Genomic DNA, 19,172 nt, shown 5'->3' on the forward strand with positions numbered 1-19,172 from the left:
TTGTCAATAAACTGAGGAAATGAACTCTTGACTAAAACAAATATTTTACAAGGAAGGGCAAGTCTGGCTTCAGTCGTTTGTTTTATTTTGCATTGTGAATCATTTGAGACACTTGTCACTTCAAAGTTCTGTCACTGCATTTTTATTTCACACACACCACACGACGACACAGTGTTAGCTCAGTATTAAATAATAAATCCAGGCTCACAACATTTTGGCATCACAAATCTCACACTGATCAGAGTAGAAGAAGCACTTCTGGTACGATGCTGTGAATGCCACATAGAAGCCGGACGGCGCCAGGACCTGTATTAATGTTTCTAAATAAGGGGTGCACACAGACTGGTTCTCCTTCACTTGTTCTTTCTGCTCTTCCTGGGGCCCACGTCTCCCTTCCTGGAGTTGACGTCGCTCTTGGTTTTCTGCAGACGCGAGAAGATCTCCTTGAAAAGCGCCTTGTACTCGGGCGTGTTCTGGCTCAGGCGCTTGTCCACCTGCTCCACCTGCCGGCTGATCCCCTCCAGCGCCTCCGGGGTGGACGGGGTCTGAGGAGGTGTGGGCGGAGCTCCGGACGTGGACGGCCCCGCGGAGGCCATGTTATAGTCCCTCATGGACGGGTCTCTGGACACCGGGCGCGACGTCTGGACGCCGGCGTGACACAGGGTCTCCTCGTGGCGGCGGCACTTGCCGAGCAGCTCCTCGTACTTCTCCAGCAGGGTGTGGTACTGTTCGTCCACCTCCCTCAGGATGGACATCCCCCTCTTGCGGGTCCCGTTGGCGTGGTGGGCGTAGCCGCTCTGACGCCTCCCGGAAGCGTCGCGGGTCGTGATGGCGTTCAAAGCCGTGTCGCTGCAGCTCTTCCTCACCAGAGCCCCCGCCTCCCCGCTTCCCTCGGCGCCTCCTTCCTGCTCGGCGCCCTCTGCTGGAGTGTCCATCTCCGGGCCGTCGCTGAGAAGCGTCTCCAGTCCCTCCTCCATGTCTCCGATCAGACAGACCCTGGACTTCCTCAGCTGCTGCATCTCCTGCAGCTCGGCCTCCAGCTCCTGCACCCTCAGCTGGCAGCCCTCGGCTCCCAGCAGGTTTTGCTCCAGACGCTCCAGCTCCTGCAGCACGGTGGCGCACTCGCGCTCCGCTCCCTCTCTTTTGGAGCGCTCCGTGGTCATGGCGGTCCGCAGGGACGAGACCACGTCCCTCAGTCGCTCATTCTCCTCCTCGGCCGGCTGCCTCTCCGCCAGATCGACACTGCCGGGGTTGGCCAGCAGGAAACCGTCTTCGTACCTGAAGACGAGACATAAATGTTTGACCTTTTGCTTGTGATGTTCAATGTTTCAAACGTTACAATATATTATTATTACATACACAGATACATGTTTTTTAGCAACTGATCTACTAGCAAGTCAGACTCTACGTCCAAGGAGTCGAAAAACATGTTAGTCTAACATGAACGGCTACATGCGCATGTGAACTGAACAATACAAACTATTAAAATATATAATATAATAATATATAACAAAATAAAACAAATACCTTGTTGCCTGCATGCTACTTAAGGGGTTCTTTACTTTTACATTAGTCACCTTTTATTTACTTAAACTTTGGTGAACGTTTCACTCTTAGCTCTTGTAGCTGTAGCTCGTGGTCTTCTTGTAGCAATATGTGACTCTAGTGTCGCGAGAACCCACGAGATCTCAAGAAAAAACATTGTACATTTTAATAAACTTACATTATAAACTTACATAGAACATATTAAACATGACTAAACATATGTGACTTAAAAAAATAATACAAATGGACTTCAGCAGAAATATTAATATTACAAATTACAAATAGTAATTTGTAATATTAATAATAATTACAAATAATATATATATTTCTTTCCCATATAGAACAGTATGTTTATGGAAGTATGTCAGTGCCATCAGAATATTGTTAAATGAATGTTTAAAAAAATGTTTTGGTATGGAAACGTTGTTTTTTAAATACTTAAATTATGAATTTTAATAATGAATTTTAATAATTTTGACATTAACAGGATGAATTTGTTTGTATTTCAATGTTTAAAACACATATACACATATAGTTTTATGTTCTAATAAAAATAATTACAATATGTTCTAAATGAAATTAGACCTTTCATTGCCTTTTAAATTCAATCAATAAAGGCACATTTTTATATTGGATTCAAATGCTACGAATATTAAACTTTTTTTTCACATAGAGATTGATATTCTTATTCCAGTAATTTTTTTTTTTTTTTTTGTTATTAAATTCAATATAAAATGTGGATATAAAGGTCATTATTGTTTAATTTAATTAATTAAAAAAACATGTTTACCTTTCAATATATGAAAAAACTGAATTCAGACATACTTCCATATACAGTATATATATTTTTCATAATAAACTCGTAGGTCAAAGGAATAACCTGGGAGCCGTGCAGAGCTCCTTCAGGCAGGGAAAGGAGTGGACAGTCTTGCGTCGATCCTTCGTCTCTCGGTGAACCCTCAGCTCCTCCAGCATCTTCAGCGCCTCCACCCGGGACGTCAGCGTGTCCACCTGATCCTGCAGCGTCTCCATGGTGACCGTCAACCTGAGTTGTGGTGACGAGAACATTTAGAACATTTCTTCAGATTATACCGTTTTGTAAGTTGGATTATTACCAAATATATGGTTTAAAGGTCACAGAGTGCTACAATGACTCTGCTGTTGTTGAAATGCTTCACTAATCAGATTAAAATTCACTAGCAAATAATAATGAATATTGTTTTTGTTCTACTTTAATTGTTTCAGGGGTTTTTTTATTAACTTTTTTATGAATTTAATTGTTATAATAAACACATAATTTGTCAAGCTAAACATGATTTTAATGTGTTTATTTTCCAGCTACTTTTTGTAGTTTCCAGTCACCTGTCTATCTTCTGCTGCGACGTCTTGCTCTCCAGAACCAGCTTCTCATTGGTGATCTCCAGCTCTCGTGCCGTCACGTCCAGCTGCTCGTACACTTTGGCGTGCTGCTCGTTCATCTCGCGCAGCATCTCCAGCTGTTTGGACAAATACTGCGAGGGAATTCCGACCATCAGCGTGTGTGATACCACGAGGAGATACGACCGTGTCCCCACCTCGATCTCCTGCACTTGCTCCTCATTATTGATGTACATCTGCTGCAGGGAGTCCTCCAGGTCTTTGTTCCGCTCCAGGAGAGTTTTCCCCAACTCTGCCGCCAAGTGCAGATCTTAGGAGGGAGAATGAAGTCGTTAAAATGCCCAGTCATCAGTTTTATTCTGGGATAACACAAAAACATTGATCCAAAAAATGCTTTTTCTGCTCCCATCCTGTGGTGCAAGCACAACATTAATGTTTGAGTGACCCCCGTGATGACTTCATGCTCCTCAAGGCCAACACGTGCCGAGTCATGGTTACGTAAAGCCGCGGTTACACGCAAGAACGAGCAGGAATTCTATGAAGTCATATCTTCTGCATCGTTCCACTGGCCAGAGATGTCGGAGCGTGTTGAAGGAAATGTTGATGGAACGTCACGAGACGGTTGACCTCCATTCCGGAGCAGCTGTTTCAGACCGACACCTGGACCTCCTCGGATCCATACTTGTCTGAGAAACCGTAATCAGATTAAACGGGATAATCCAGAGATTTAACCGTGACAGAAGAGGGGGTTCTCTCTTCATAAATCGATGAAACACAAGCCTGCAGTGGTGATGAGGAGATGAAAATAGAGGCTTAAAAGCTAATTCAGCTGTGTGACAAAAAAAACCCTTTGTGACTTGAAATCCAACGTTGGGTAAAATAAAAGGAAGATAAAATGCTTCAATAATAAGATAATATTAAGCCATAAAATAAGCTAAACTCAAATGCTAACAGCAACGCTGCTAAAATAATAACAAAATCAAACAGAAATGTTTACTTTATTCAAAAAGCATTAGAAAAACAATTGTTTGTTTTATAAAATGTATTTTTATAGCTAATTCCAATTTATTTTAAGAGCATCGCTCGGTAGACCGAATTTGAAATTATCTGGAAAATAAATTTAAAAAACATAATCCCTGTATTCTCTGGTCTAAATGATTTGCCTATGGCGACCTGTCCAGGGTGTCCCCTGCACGCACCCCGAGTATCTGAGACAACCCTGTGACAGTGAACCTAACCCCTTCTCTGCTGGACCAAGATGCCGGACAGCTGATATTGTTGATCTTTGTTTTCCATTTCTCCTCCCCATCCCTGTCACTCTCGCAACCACACCTGAGCCGCCTCACCTTGCTCCAGGTCCCGCTGGTCGTACCAGGGCTCCTCCTCGTCCGTCACGAACTCCTCCATCCTGACGCCTCGAAGCATCGACGCCTCCGAACGCCCTCTCAGATCAGGTCATGGAGCCCAGGAGCTGCGGGTCTGGGATGTTTACCAGATCTCCATCAAGCAGGTCTCCATCCGCTCCAGTAGGGCGTCGCAGTCCGTGCTGCTCGGTGCCTGGCTCTGTAGGCTCGGAAATATTTCTGCCAGAAATGAGCACGCCAATTACAATTTTACGGAAAGTTACAACATGTTGTTTTTTTTAACCAATTTAGTTGCAACAGTGGACATTTAACATTGAAATGTAATCATTGAAGATGGTGTGACTCGGTATCGATCAAATTAAACTACTAAGCGATGGGTTTATTCTGGCAAAAATATTTTGGAGCGAAACAATGGAGAACGCAGCAAGTGCAGCGTTCACGTGCGCTCGTTCAATGATGCTGCGAGTTTATTTGGAAGTCAGTAGCGCGTGGAAAAACACTTTATAAAACGCGTTTGACGATGACACGATACATAGTTAATGTTTAATGGTTAAGTATGAATATTGGGGGTTCATCGTTGTGAAAATATATTTAGTCATTTATTATTTATTCATTATTATTTCCGTTGAATTAAAATAAAAAAAACAACACTGGTATTTATGACGTTGCTATGTCAGGTTTTTACCTTACTCAAAATAATCCTTATATTGACATACAGTATTCTAAGGATAAACGATTTCTGCTGGCGTCACCTCCCAATATTACTGCTTGCACTTGAAAGCAGCACGAATGAAGGTGATGTCATCCTGTACCCACATCATCGGATTCTTCACGAAAAAATAAACACTTTTAGAAAGGAATAACAATGTTTTTCTCGATCGATTGTTTACAAAAAAGATTAATTTATATTTTTATTTGACAAAAATAATTCAACATTTCTGATAATTATTCGGTTAAAAAAAATGTTAAAGATGCTAAGTAAACGGGAGGATGATTAAGACTTTATTGTTTTATGTTGATTTTGATTTAAAATGATGAGAAAACACTTACACTTCTTTCAGAAAAACAAACACAGCGACGGTCCAGAAATTGACTTTATCATACAAACTCACCAGTCAAGGATGCAAACACAAAACATCAATGAGTCCTAAACAAATATAGCAGCATTTTAAAAACAACTCTTTAGAAGGCCTTTTTATTTAAAGCCGTGTTCGAACTGTTAACTCGCTTTTGATATGACGTAAACCAGCAGTTGATCGTCCCATCATTCCTTCAAGGATCTGGAGCTCTTAAGTCGCTTCAAGTGCTTCCAGTCCGCCTCGCTCTCGCACCGCTGGATCCTGCTGAAGAACTTCTTGATGAGTGCTTTGGCCTCTGCTTTGACTAATGACACAAGAGCATTAGCGGACAGGAAGGAGTCACGTGACCAGCATTGATGATCAACTTACTCTCCGGCTTCTCTAGACTCCTGCCCTCGACGATGAGGTGAGACAGGAAGCGGGCGAAAGATTTAAACAGCTCCTATAAAAGGATGGTCACATTTCTCATGGTGGATATTAGGCACAAGACTCCTGCACTGCGGTGATACAGGAGGAGGGAAACATACCTTGTTTGCAAACTTTCCCTGAGTGTAGAACGGGTCGAGGTAGCGGACGACCACGTCGGCGGCTTCCTTCAGGCACATTGGCTTCTGGATAGTTCTCTCCTGCACTTTGGGATTGAAGGTCACTTTGCGGCTGCTCCTTTCTAGACAGAACCTCTTGACAGGGGGGGTGTCCTCCGCCTGGAGGAGGGGCTCCTCTGTGGGCTGCTCAAGGACACTTGGATGAGTGAATCGAGAGATGACACAAACACATAAACAGCTTGTTGACGAGCACTCACTTCATGTGGCGTCATTGTTTGCTCATCTTCAGTTTTGGAACTTTCTCTGAGGGGGGGACATGACAACATCAAACTGTGGGTTCTTTAATGCACTCCCCTACAAACTGAACTCACTCTCTTGTCGTTTCCTCGTCATCTTCCACAGGCTCTCGTTCTGCTACGGTGTTTCTCTCCTCAGCGTCCGAGACTCTCTCCAACTCCTCGATCTCTGTGCTCTTCTCCGCCGTCTCTTTCTTCCCAAAGTACTGACAAATGTTGTGTGTGGTCTTCGCTGCCTCGGCCAGTTTCTGCTGCTTCTTGCTCAGAGTACTGCTGGCTTTACTGGAGCTGCTCATGGCCGCGGCTGCTGCATTAGTGTTGTCTTTAACAGCCTCTGTTGTTTCACTTTTCTTCTTCTCCTCACTGAGAGACTCCTTATTCAACACTTCGTTGTCAGTCAGAAACGGGTTTGACGATCCTCCGAGCCCAATCCCTACTCTCTTCCTCTTCATCTGAAGGAATATGTGATGAGACTTCATGTCCCTCAGGAGGAGCTCTGTGGTCTTACCGAGTAGATCTCTGAGGCCGACGTGAAGCCCTGCAGCTCCTCGCTGGACGCTTCACCTTTAGGTGCCTCTTCATTCTTCTTCTCCTCCGCTTCTCTTCCTTTTTCTGCCGTTGCTTTCTTCATCTCTGCCACCTTGAAAATGGCACAAGGATGACCAAGACATGAAGCTCTCAGCTCAGCTCAGCCTTAAATACCTTCTTTAGAACTGAAGCTTTGTACAAGTTTGACGCTTTGCTGCTCTTAAAGACTTCATACTCCAGATCCACTGCTGCAGAGAGGCTGTCACTGCTGGAACATTAGGTGTGTGGAAGGTTAATTCCATTTCAAACTCAGGTACAGAAGTGCCCTGATTTGTAGGGGCTTTTTTTCCACACGAAAGTTTGTAAATACACAGAGGGTGACCTACAAATAGTCAATGGTTTGCACACATGTTTTGATATCCACAATCGTAAAAATTCATATTTGTAACTTGTATTTTGGTCTTTACAAATAAATGAGTATTTGTAAATATATCATGTTAATTGTCAAAACAAAAATACATTTGTAAAACTGAACATTCTGGACGTGAAGTTACATTTCTGAATCTGAAATTTCAACCATTCATCACAACTCAGTAGATTTTGTAAGACAAATGTCTGAAAAATTCACCAAATTAAATGTAGTTTTACAAATACCCAAGCAATTCACTTTACAGCCACTAGATGACAGTGTTATAGCCGCAGACACGATATGGTGACAGAAATATGAATTCCTGGCCACGAGATTCTAATTTTATTGATTCTTGCACATCACCCTCTGTGCATTTATAAATGTTTGACACATTTCAAAGGTTTACTTGAGATAGTCGTCCGTCCCCTGGTGGCTGTACAGTGCCTCCTGTAGGAGCTGAAGACAGTGCTCTCTGGCCTGGAATAAAGGGAGACATTTTAAAAGAGGATGAATATATTGAAAAGAATGATTGACATGTGACGAGTCACCTTCACAGTGAGTCTTGGAATCTTCTGGCTGCGGGCGTCTCTGAGCAGACAGTCGGGATCTGTAGCAAGTTAATGCCAACATTTACATTTCCAAGAATAACAATAACGGTTGAACTCAATTTAAAATGTTCCTGAATATTTTAAAACGCATATATATTACACACATTTATCCCTCTACAGTACCTGGAGTATCAAAGTCTTCTCTTGTGTTGTCGCTGCCCTGCAACACATAAAAGATTCCATGGTTATTCCGTTATCTTTCAGTTGAAACATGACTTGTTTTGTAGTGAGACATTTTTCCCCACATCAGTGAGTGTGCATGAGCCCATGTATAAAGCATACATAACTTGCTCCAGCTGTTGACCAGGTTTAATCTTCACATATAACTAAATAAATTAGGAATGACAACTCAATTGCCTCACTTATTAAAGACTCACCTTCCTGAGCCTCATCTGCTTCTTAAAGAGATCAGAAAACACCTTCTTCCTCTTGTAAGGATCATCATCACTGCCGCCCTGTCCTTCCTCGTCCTCCTCGTCGTACCTTTAGTAACAGCAGGAAGAGAATGAAGCACACCCTTGTGACAGACGATATAGGCACATTAACTCTTGCCTCTCGAAGCCGTAGCCCTTCTTCCCGCCTTCATAGAAGCCGGAGCGGAACCCAAACGGTCCACTGGGCCCGTCTGCCTTGGCTTGCATCTTGGTGCTGAGAGTTGACGCCTTCTCCAGTTGGGCCCGGACCACTTTAGGGTTGCTGCAGAAGTCACAGGCTCCGCCACAGTTCGGTGCCTTGTCCCCGAAATACTTGGAGATGGAGGTATGACGGCAACTGATGGAGGGATGATACAGTTGGTGTCATCAATTGCATCCTACGTCTAAATCACTCTACTAAACCATTGGCTACGGTGTATGCTCCCGTTTTTAGATATGAAAATATAATTTCTTATATAAAATTCATGATCTAAGTTGGTCCCACAGCTGGACATACTGACATCAATCTTCTTTTGCAGGAGCCGAGGTCTCAAGCAATCAATTTTCTACAAAATCAGATGCATTTTCTTCTTTGGTTACTTTCCACCCCAGAATGTGTCATAGAAAACCATTTTTAACATATTTTTGATGCAAATAAGTAAGTAAATTATATTTGTAGAGCGCTTTTCCAGACCAGGGTCACAAAGCGCTTAAACAATCAAAACAAAACTCAATATAATATATACTTAAAAGATCTAGATAACACAGAGAATAATACAGGAGTCTCAGAAGATCAAGAAAAGCCTGAACAAATAAAAGTGTCTTAAGTCGTTTCTTGAAGGAGTCAGTAGATCCATCAAACACAGAGGGAAAGGAAGATCGTTCCAAAGTTTAGGAGCAACAGCCTGGAAGGATTTCTCTCCTCTGGTCCTGAACCGTGTGCGAGGAACCATCAGTAGATTCTGATCCACAGACCTCAGAGCCCGAGCTGGGGTGTAAGGCTGGATCAGATCACTGATGTAAGGAGGAGCCTGACCATGAATATCTCTGAACGTCAGAACAGGAATTTTAAATTTGATCCAGAAAGAAACTGGCAGCCGGTAAAGAGATTTACGAATCTGAGAAATGCGAGTTCTTCTACTAGAGCCGGTCAGAATTCTCACTAAGATTTAACCTGAAAACTTGCTAGGTAACCTAGGTAACAACATTGCAGATCTCAATCTGAGGTTCCTTAACAATTATGTCTTTGTATTGATCAGACTATAAATTCTGCAAATCGCCAATAAAATAACAGCAAATTCAAGGACATTTATATCACAGGAACTATATAATGTATCAAGTGGCATCTTGTGTGTGACAGGGTGCTACAGATGTATTTATCTGCTCCATACAAATATCATCAATGGTTTTATGTTGGAGGTGCTCAAATATTCCAGCAGGTAATTTTATGATACTTTATTGTTGTTCAGATGTTTTGGGGTATTCTTCAGCAGATGTCGCTGGTGTGTGCACGCATATGTGGAACTAATCCAGGCCAACATTGATTGTTCCAGTGTTGTGTAAAAATCACACGTAAATCAATATCTGCGCGTGTGCAGACTCACTTCGCTCGTATGTCTAGTGCCGCTTGAAGAACTCTGACACCAAACAAGCAAGACAAGGTTTGAGCTATTCAGGTCAAACAGGTGACTCCCACAGGGCGTCACTTTCACCCGTTTGGCATCCTCAGCGCTCATACACATTTTGACCAGGATTCTGCACGGAGTCAAACAGGTATGTGTTGCTGATTACAGATAGTTTCTATAATGATATGTTTAAGACTGGTCTGCTCAATCTAACGACATATTGGAAACCAAAGTCGAGTTAAAAATGAAGGTTTTGTTCCACGTTAGCTGATCTTTTTTCTTTCTTAGGAGTTTTTGTATTTAAACCATAATAAGGTCAACAAAGCTCTCTCTCCAGGACGGAAAACCAGGATGCTAATGTTTGCCGTGTGTCACCTCTGGCAGGATGGAATCCAAGAAGCATGTCATGGAACTGATGGACAAGTTCGTCACAAAGCTATCTGAAGGAGATTCACTGGAGATAGGAGCGTTTGTCATTCTGGTGACGTTCATCAGTAAGTGTGTGTGTGCAACTATTACATTTGTGAAACACCGTCTAACATTTGCACGCTCTCATCCTCAGCTGTGGTTCTGTTGATGGCAGTGTTGCCTTGTGTGTCATTCTGCTGCAGGACGGACAGGAAGTGATTGAAGATGGTTTTACTTTTAATACGTTTGAGTGTCAATCATCGTTGCAGCGGGTTGAGAAGGCCAAACCCTTAAACAAAACAACAGCTGTCAAACATACACAAGGATGTTAGAGCGACACTCTGGTGTGTTTAAACATGCTCTTGTTAACGATGTACAGGAGGATTCATTTATTGTATTCCTGATCTTTTATCACTTTACTTTACTTACTGTTACTTCACCACTTACTGCAGCTGTCCATGAGATAACCAAGGGATACTGGACAAGCAAGTCATCGTGACAAAGCTTCACTTAGGCAAATGGAAGAAGTTAAAAGACCTCAAGAGTGAAGGAGTACTATAGAATTATTTAGCTACTTATGGGCATACATTTCCAAAGTCTGGCCCTGGAGCCATTTGTGACCCTTGGTCAGGTTTGTGGGCCACAATCATTTCCGATTAAATAATAAGAAAAACACATTTGTGTATGTTTCATATGTCATTTGATTAATTGAGAAGAAATCATCTCAACTACTAGCCACAAAATACATATTGTTTTTCTAAAGATTGTGCTTTAAGGTCAACTAATGTCAAAACCCAACTCTCCTGACTTATTCAAATGTTGAGTAAGTCAGGATAATGTTCTGAAGTTTTTACTTTATAAAGTCCTCCTCCGACAAACAAGAGCAGAGTCCATTATGATGTAATAATGGTCTTCACTCCTCCAGCCAGCTGTAATCACACCTGCTTTGTTTATACAATTAGTCCCTTGGAGGTGGAGACTTCTGGGATTCATGTGGTGATGATTCATGTTTGACCAATCACAGCAGAGTGTGTGTGGTTATGGTAAACAAGTTTATCTCCAGAAAAAGTGTTTTCAGTGGGCGGGGCTTAGGCATACAAACTGTTGAGTACAATAAATCAAAGAGCTATTCAAAACACAATTAAATCGAAACATTAGATAGCCTTCAAGATTAAAATCTTGAAAAGATAAAAAAATAGTTCTACCTAAATTTGATGCAAATATTGTTGATTTTCTGTTGGTTATTGAAGGGAAATACATTCTTGAACTTCTGAATAACATACCTCTTGTAGGTTGATATGGTATTATTGAGTCATTTAAACTGTATTCAATTATTGAATAGAATTGAAAAATCAAGGGATTGGACAAGTCTGTTTTATTTACCCAGAATCCACATTTTCACTTGAGGATAAGAAATGATTTTAATATTACTGAAGTATTGTGGCGATCAGGGATCTTAAACACTCATTTTATACTGCTTTTGTTTTTTCCTAATCCTTCTGTTATCTCAGGGTCAAGATGAAGAACGTCCCTGGCTTCCTGAAATACATATGCAGTAGGGAAGGTCATTCACCTTGACTCAGAGACAACACAAGGGATACCACAAACAAATTTGTTTTCAGGCCTTCAGGTCACTTGACCCTGGGATAGCACAAGGGTTCATTTATGTGTTTGGGTGTTTCTTATATTATTGAATGTTACTTTACTATATCTTGTTCTTCTTGAATAAAGGTTAAAATTAAATAAAAGCGTATTGTCAAAAATAGGTTCAGTACTTTCAACTCGGTCGATCACAAAAGCATAGCTGCCCCTGTTGTGCGAAAACGGAAGGAACCTATGGAGAGTCCATTAAATTGAAATTCTCCTAAATACTGAGAAGTACAGAGCCCCGGACATGACATGGTAAAAAAAAATTAAACTAAAATACTAAGTCGTGGCCACAAACTAATTATCTTGTGTTTAATTTAAATCTTTTAATACATGGATGGCAGTTTACCCCATTCACATCAACAGATCGTACAGCTCATTGCTACAGTAGCTGGCACCTCAAAATTCGGTGTTCGAGACCCTGCTAGTCATTGTCATGTTTCCATGATTGTTTTTCAAATCTTTCTGTGACGTAGAGAGTAAAATATTTAGGTTTTTGTCTGAATAATAGACATTGTTTTGAGTAATAACTAAACATTGAAAAATAGACTTGCGTTTTCTTCTTTTTGTTCAGACATTATTTATTTCTCACATTATTGAAGGTTTATTGTGAAGAATGTCCTACCATTTGTTGGACTAGTGTAACATATAACGTATATATTAGGGAAGTACATTCTTTAGAAACTCTCTCATGTCTATAATGTGAGAATATAAATAATGTCTGAACAAAAAGAAGAAAACAAGAGTCAACTTATTTTTCAATTTTGAATTATGAATAACTCGACGGGTCTCTTGCCCAGAATCTTGAGGACAAAGTGTTGTATACTGTAGCCATGATACTAGCTGATGACGTGCACGAGGGAAACTGCCATTCATGAATATCAACATTTTAAATTCATTCACAAAATGGTTGTTTCGTGGCAACAAAACAATTTTTTCAAGGACACGAAATACTAGGTTGCCCTAGGTTACAGCCCTTTTAAAAAAGAAAATCAAGAATTATATTGCATTAATGGTCAGCGAACAACAATAGAGGTAAAAAGGACCCTTTTAAAACCATTTTACAAAGTTTATTTTTACATGTATAACCCTCAACTTTATCAGTGTTAACTGAAGTCATGATAATATGAAAAATAAAATGACAGTGCCGCCTCACTATTACATTTATACTTCGATTGATGCTACTGTCCAACAATCGTCATCCACATCCAAAACAAGTCTATTGTCCACATTGTAAATTGTAATAAATTCTTCAGCACTTTGCTCAAAATTGGACTCTTACCTCTCTTGCTCACAGTAAGAAACCATGGCCTCAAAGTCGGTGACAGCTGATTTGTCGAACTCTTTGATGGATTTGCGTTTCGCCTGCAGAGACGTTTGTTTGAATAAAATCTGTAATAAAGACATTATTGGAGGACTCACCTGTCTGCGAGTCACTTCTTGTCTGATGAGGAAGAGGATTTGCCCTTTGTCTTTGGGTGAGTAGTAGGTGCGACAGGCGGAAGGAAGGCCGTCTCTACCCGCTCGCCCAGATTCTTGGTAGTAGCTGGCCAAAGACTTGGCGAGATTCCAGTGGGCAACAAACCTATGACACACAAACACATGCGTCTATAAATATCAGCTACTCATGAGCAAGAATCTGTGATGTTTCCTCACCTGACATTGGGTTTGTCCACACCCATGCCAAAACTGATGGTTGCAACAATAACCAGAACTTTGCCCTCCATCCACTCATTCTGGACTTCAGTCCGGTCTCCTGCCTTTAGCCCTGAAAGAGAAAACGTCCAGCTAAACTGGGTCCACTAGAGTCCCTGTAGGAGAAAGAGAAAACATACCAGCATGGTACGGTTTGGACAGTAGCCCGAGTTTGGTGAGCTGGTAGGCCACAGTTTCACATCCATCTCTGGTGCGACAGTAAACAATCCCACAACCCTGTTCACCAAAAGCATGATTATTCATTTTGACTCCTGTTGGAACATCAAGAGCCCCACCTGTTGTTGTCCATCATGTCCGAGTGTCAGCGACTTCTTAATGAAGGCGTACAGGTGGACATAAGCATTTGGAAGCAGCTCACTGAAGATGACATCATAGTGCAAATTTTTACGGAAGACGGGTGTGGTGAAGAACAGCGGCGAGCGAAGATTCAAAGACTTTAAGATATCTTCTTGAACGTTTTTTGGTGCTGTTGCAGTCAGCGCCAAGCAGGGTACTCCGTGCAAACGAGTCCGCAGATTACCCAGTTTGAGGTAGTCTGGTCTGAAGTCGTGACCCCATTGAGAGACACAGTGAGCCTCATCCACGGCCAGATAAGACAATAATCCACGCGAGGTCAGGCTGTTTAGACACGGCTGGAAAGAAGGTGATGCCACCATCTCCGGGGTTATATAGAGGAGCTTTAGTTTGGGGCTGCTGCTCTCCAAGTCTGCCAGGATGAGTCTGCGTTCACCTGCTGCTAGCTTGGAGTTGATAGAGCAGGCTGGAATGTTAAGCTTTTGTAGGTGATCCACCTGGTCCTGTTGAGGGAGACACGTTTCAGTGAAGACACCGTATGAGGGAGACAGTGAGAGGCCAACTTGCCTGGATGAGAGCGATCAAAGGAGATATGACCAGAGTGATGCCCTGAGCCAGGACTGCAGGCAGCTGGTAGCACAGAGACTTTCCTGCCCCAGTGGGCATGCACACAAACACATCCTTATCTCCTGCAGGATCATTTAGAAAACCATCACCAACATTTAACTTTACTTACGTCCTCAATATAACGGCGATTTCTGCCAACTGTCTGTGGCTAACGTTAGCATATTAGCACCACAATCACAAACATTTAGAAAAAGGCAGCAATAAAAAAGGAAAATGCGGTTACCCTGCACAGCAGCCTTGACAACATCTTCCTGTTGTTTGGACCTGAAGCTGTCGAACCCGAAGTGGGTTTTTAAAGCCTGTTGTAAACTTGTTGTCATCGCCTTTTGTAACTCCTAAATCTGTCGGGGCTCTGTCGCGCATTGATGATGTCACCAATTTAGAAAACAAAACCTTTCCGCGTTAAGATTTAATGGAGATATCTACAGTATAAACATATAATAAAGTCAGATATACATATTGTATTACTTTATATTAATAAATAAATTATTTTACAAACATATGTATAATTATAACCTCGTTATTACTTTCAAAACAAGAAAAGTCTTGATAGCAGTTACGCGTATTTTTAATGTACATACAACTAAATGACTGCAATGTTTGTGATTGCATAATACTGTGCATTTAGGACAATTGATACAAACAATACTGCCGTAAATGAAGCTTATTTAACCGCTTTTCTTTATTTCACATTTAAATATTGCACAATGCAACATGACAATATTGTTGAAGAAATGTCGATCGTTCATTTTGTTATGTTTTTTTCAGCATTTTTTTCAGCATTTAAACAAACGTTTTTCGGAATTTAAGATAAAGTTGTCTTTATTGTGTTACCACCTTGCAAATACTAATTCAGGATATATACAAGACAATGTTTCATTCACTATAATGCATTAAAATAAAAACGTGAAACGTGGCTCATTCTTGGCTGTTTCTTCAATGTTGTGTGTATGGTCATGTTGACTCATTTTAAAAGCACATCCATCTTTTTATCTTTTATCTTTTATTTTCTTTACATGTTCTGTAAACGTCCTAAAGAATACTATTTCATGATTTTCTTCTGAAACTTGGGAAGCTGTTAGGGAATGAATACATGATAACAAATAATTGATTTCTTTATTAGTTTATTGACACAGATGATTATTGTCATCACAACAAGACAGAAGCAGGGATTTGTGAACAACAATTACAATAAAGCAGCAGAAATTCCTGCAGATTGTGGAGGAACTATTTGATAGCAGGACGGTGACTAACAGCAGGATTCCTCTCACAGATTATCACATAACCTGGTTAGTGTTTCTTTTCTATGGTAATTTATAAGGACATTTAGGCCCAGAGGCAGGATGGGGGACAGATAAATTTGGACTTGGCTGTAGGTGATGTTATCACAAGATCTTTTAAGATCTCCACCGTTCCAAAAAGTGGGAACTGCTTTTCGGTGAATTGCTCATTGTAGGTGTAGATGTGGAGACGCCTATCAACGTCATAGAAAGACAGCTGACCATGATCAAAGTCCAAGTAGACGCCCACCTTGCGAGGAATGAGACCAGGCGGCAGAGCGGTGAAGGGAACGGTAAGAGCCTTAAGCTCAGTGCCCCTCTCAAGGCGCAGCGTCAGGTAGCCAGTCTCAGTGTTCAGCGACTTGAATCCCTTTCTCAGGGCCGACTCTTTGGCCACGCCCAGTCGCCAGTCTCGCTCGCCCACTTCCACCTCCCAAAACTGCCGGCCTGAGTCGTACCCCTGCGCCCCCACAGCGCACCACCAGGCGTCAAAGCGTTGGTGAAAGTTTGGAATTTCCTTTCTCTCGAAACCACAGCGCATCCTTTTGTCATCGCCCAAGATCAGCAGATCTGGGTTTGCGGTGTCCAGATCCAGAGTCACCTCCACTGAAAATTGATTAAATATTATTCTGATCCATTTTACGTTGAGATACACACTCTTTACCTGCTGCATCTGAGATCCAGTCCCACACTGGAAGAAGAATCCAAATTAATTTCCCACCTTGCATCATTTAAATAATTTACATGGAGTTGATGCTCACCTGGTTGAGGAATGTAAGAAATTGAACCTGGAAATGATAAATCAAGTTACCCAAAAAGAACAAACCAGTTCACAAGATGCTAGTATTTATGTACCAATGGCTTGTTTCCTCTGCTTCCACAAGAGCCACTGCTGAGGAACTGTTGTCTGAAAGAATAATACATAGATGTATTTAAAAATATGATCAATTATTATTAGTAATTAAGTGTTTACGTACCTTATCTGGACTCTGCATCACAAGAGTCCACATGACCAGCTCCATGGCAGTCAACAGATTGGGTAGACGACCCCATCTCCAAGCTGAATTCAGGTCCTCCAGGGCCTTCGCCACAGGCTCCCCCGGCCAAACGCTTTGCTGGAAAGAAGGATTGAATAGTTAAGTTCTGCTTTTTACACTGAGGCGGTGGGGACTTCAAATTGACTTTAACCTCAGGCTGAGCCCTCAGGTCCTTGATCCAGTCCAAGATCATTCCTTTTGCTTGTTCATCTGTTAGATCAGCCTGTCTGTTTTCCTCTTTCTCGGGCCAGCCATCGGTCTGCGTTGGCCTCTTCTGCCAATAGATCAGTGCTTTCAAACTCAATCAAAGAATATTACACCATTTATTCAACCCAACTTTTGTGCACTTCAAATTAATATTTAATTATTTGTGAATTTTATGTGGCTCCAACGAACCACATAAAATTTGGTTTGAGACATAACTGCTGAAAACATTCTCATATAAAGAAAAGGTGAAGGACCTTGCGCTCCAGCATTAATGCCCAGTCCTGGATGAAGAGCCTGCAGAGGGGAACCGGCCAGGTATCGTTCTGGCTCAAGATGAGCTCCAGCACTGTGGATTTCTGCAACAGCAAGAAATCAATGTTAACTGAAGGTGAGATTTTTTTCCTTGGTTCCCCCTTCGTGATATACCTGGCAGACACGGCTGACGTCTCGAGCCAGTTCAACGATAAACAGCTGATCCTCTTCCAGTGGCTCAGATTTCTCCTTTTTGGCCCGCTTGTGGGAATCCTAGTGGTGGTCAGAGATGAGCTGTTGTTAGAGTGTGTGAGTGGTTGCTGGTCCTGGGTAACTCCATAATAAGGTCTGTGTCGGTAACTATCTAGGTTCACTATGCTTCACATGATGCTGCAACAATGTTTATACATCATCCAATAATTTATGATAAAAAAACGAATCAACCTCTAAAAGCACATCAAGGTTACCTTTATCTTGGCCGTGAAGTTTTTGGCCGGCTCCAGCATGAAGTGAAAACACTGCATCATCTTGTCCACTGCACTCATGAAAGACAGCAAAGTTGAACAACACTAATAAAAATGTTGCTTATTTCAAATGTAGATAAAAATGTTCAATTAAATGAAACTGTTTATACAAAACATAATCTTTGTATCCACCATCAACACCCGTCAGAACTTTTAATCTCTGCTCACGCATAGCTGTCTAAAGTCACTGTGTGAGATCATTTACAAGAGCTCAGGGTCAACAGAGCATTAATGAAACTATATTAATGAAAGTATGTATAGTCAAGAGAAAAACACCTGCTTTTTTTTTTGTTAATATTGAAGACTCCGCATTTACTGTTTATATGCAGGAGAAAAGTTGTAGTTGCATATTAGCAAAAATGAGCAAAAAATAACTACAATAATGGAGTTTGTAATTTTGTGAAGACACTCAACATCAGACCATAAATCTGCTTGGAAACCGGACACCAATTGACGACCTTATCTGGACAATAGATGACTGACTGATTTAATAGGACCAGACTAAACCAGAATTCATATTCGCGCTTGATCCGAACAAGATTGTGGTTTAATACAGTGTGTGGCACAGAGAATGAATACATTTAAATAATTACACTAAACTAATGAAAATAGAGCAAATAGCAAACATGACTATGCAGTTTTTCCACTCTGACCCAAATATGCGCAGAACTACGCAGCACAAAAATGCGGACTTCTGCAGCTGATCTGCAGCTTCTGGTTTATGTTGCAACTTGATGTCATGAACATCGCCCGCAGAAGTGCCTCTGCAGCGGTTCATAGTTTAGTGTTCCATAACAATATTCATATTTATGACTGCATATTTATATGGGCCATACCTTTATCTTCAGGCTTTTCGACGAGTCTCGGTGTGTTCTTCCGTCAAATGTGACCGATCAGGAGAGAGTTTATTATTAAAGTGCTGCAGTGTCCGACCTTGTTTACAAAGCCGCACGGCACTCGGGGGTTCGGGTTAGTTCGGCTTTGAGAGTCAGTGACGTCATGACGCAGGTGCTCACGGTCATTAGCGTGACTTCAAGTTGTTTATATCTCGTCTTCCAACGCGTATTTATTTATTGTTATTAATTTAGAAACGTTTGGATTTTTTTTCTTTTGCCTTATTTTAAAAGTTGAATACGTTTAGGTCTTACAGACAAACTGTTTTTTTATAAACCCGGAACGGAAGTTCTCTTTTCCAAATCATACTATACAGTCTAAAGTGCGGTCCTTTGACTGTATTTATGCGGCCCTGGTAATGTCATAGTAAGATCAAGTGTTTCTAATGCATAAGCAAATGTTTTTTGTATTATTATTATTTTACATTTTTACATAACACTCCTTTTTGTGTGAGATTTTTCGAGTATATATTAATCCCTCAAAGCACTCTTTTTAAG

At 41.4% G+C, this 19,172-nt stretch overlaps 3 protein-coding genes and 1 long non-coding RNA gene across 5 annotated transcripts; 1 reads left to right on the top strand and 3 right to left on the bottom strand.

The window, feature by feature from the left end:
* Nucleotides 1-126: 126 nt before the first annotated feature.
* Nucleotides 127-4,453, bottom strand: cdr2l (cerebellar degeneration-related protein 2-like). The gene is made up of 5 exons (XM_087808960.1): nt 4,269-4,453; nt 3,120-3,232; nt 2,908-3,056; nt 2,426-2,590; nt 127-1,278 (listed from the first exon to the last, which is right to left on the bottom strand). The coding sequence occupies exons 1-5, from the start codon at nt 4,345-4,347 to the stop codon at nt 354-356; spliced, it is 1,431 nt and encodes a 476-aa protein (XP_087665086.1). The 5' UTR covers nt 4,348-4,453; the 3' UTR covers nt 127-353.
* Nucleotides 4,454-5,362: 909 nt separating this feature from the next.
* recql5 (RecQ helicase-like 5) lies at nt 5,363-14,835 on the bottom strand. 2 transcript variants are annotated; one of them, XM_087809728.1, is made up of 19 exons: nt 14,705-14,835; nt 14,422-14,543; nt 13,836-14,357; nt 13,680-13,776; nt 13,501-13,612; nt 13,267-13,429; nt 13,127-13,209; nt 8,304-8,522; nt 8,129-8,234; nt 7,875-7,911; nt 7,692-7,750; nt 7,550-7,620; nt 6,909-6,999; nt 6,715-6,846; nt 6,282-6,658; nt 6,168-6,213; nt 5,893-6,093; nt 5,735-5,807; nt 5,363-5,669 (listed from the first exon to the last, which is right to left on the bottom strand). In XM_087809728.1, the coding sequence occupies exons 1-19, from the start codon at nt 14,799-14,801 to the stop codon at nt 5,551-5,553; spliced, it is 2,727 nt and encodes a 908-aa protein (XP_087665854.1). In that variant the 5' UTR covers nt 14,802-14,835; the 3' UTR covers nt 5,363-5,550. The 2 variants fall into 2 exon arrangements, with proteins under 2 accessions (XP_087665854.1, XP_087665853.1); XM_087809727.1 differs by having other exon boundaries at nt 6,909-7,002.
* Nucleotides 9,912-12,401, top strand: LOC148065505 (uncharacterized). Its single transcript, XR_015713414.1, has 3 exons — nt 9,912-9,937; nt 10,127-10,283; nt 10,352-12,401. It is a non-coding gene; the product is annotated as an uncharacterized LOC148065505 (long non-coding RNA).
* Nucleotides 14,836-15,588: 753 nt separating the features above from the next.
* Nucleotides 15,589-18,758, bottom strand: LOC148065506 (butyrophilin subfamily 3 member A3). The gene is made up of 10 exons (XM_087810031.1): nt 18,618-18,758; nt 17,725-17,792; nt 17,432-17,530; nt 17,260-17,361; nt 16,950-17,072; nt 16,739-16,876; nt 16,617-16,668; nt 16,523-16,549; nt 16,426-16,452; nt 15,589-16,367 (listed from the first exon to the last, which is right to left on the bottom strand). Exons 2-10 carry the CDS (start codon nt 17,782-17,784, stop codon nt 15,808-15,810), a joined length of 1,188 nt encoding a protein of 395 aa, XP_087666157.1. The 5' UTR covers nt 17,785-17,792; nt 18,618-18,758; the 3' UTR covers nt 15,589-15,807.
* Between the last annotated feature and the right edge of the window lie 414 nt (nt 18,759-19,172).

This window comes from Callionymus lyra, chromosome 15 (assembly GCF_982586985.1).
Source record: "Callionymus lyra chromosome 15, fCalLyr1.hap1.1, whole genome shotgun sequence".
Taxonomy (NCBI): Eukaryota; Metazoa; Chordata; class Actinopteri; order Syngnathiformes; family Callionymidae; genus Callionymus; species Callionymus lyra.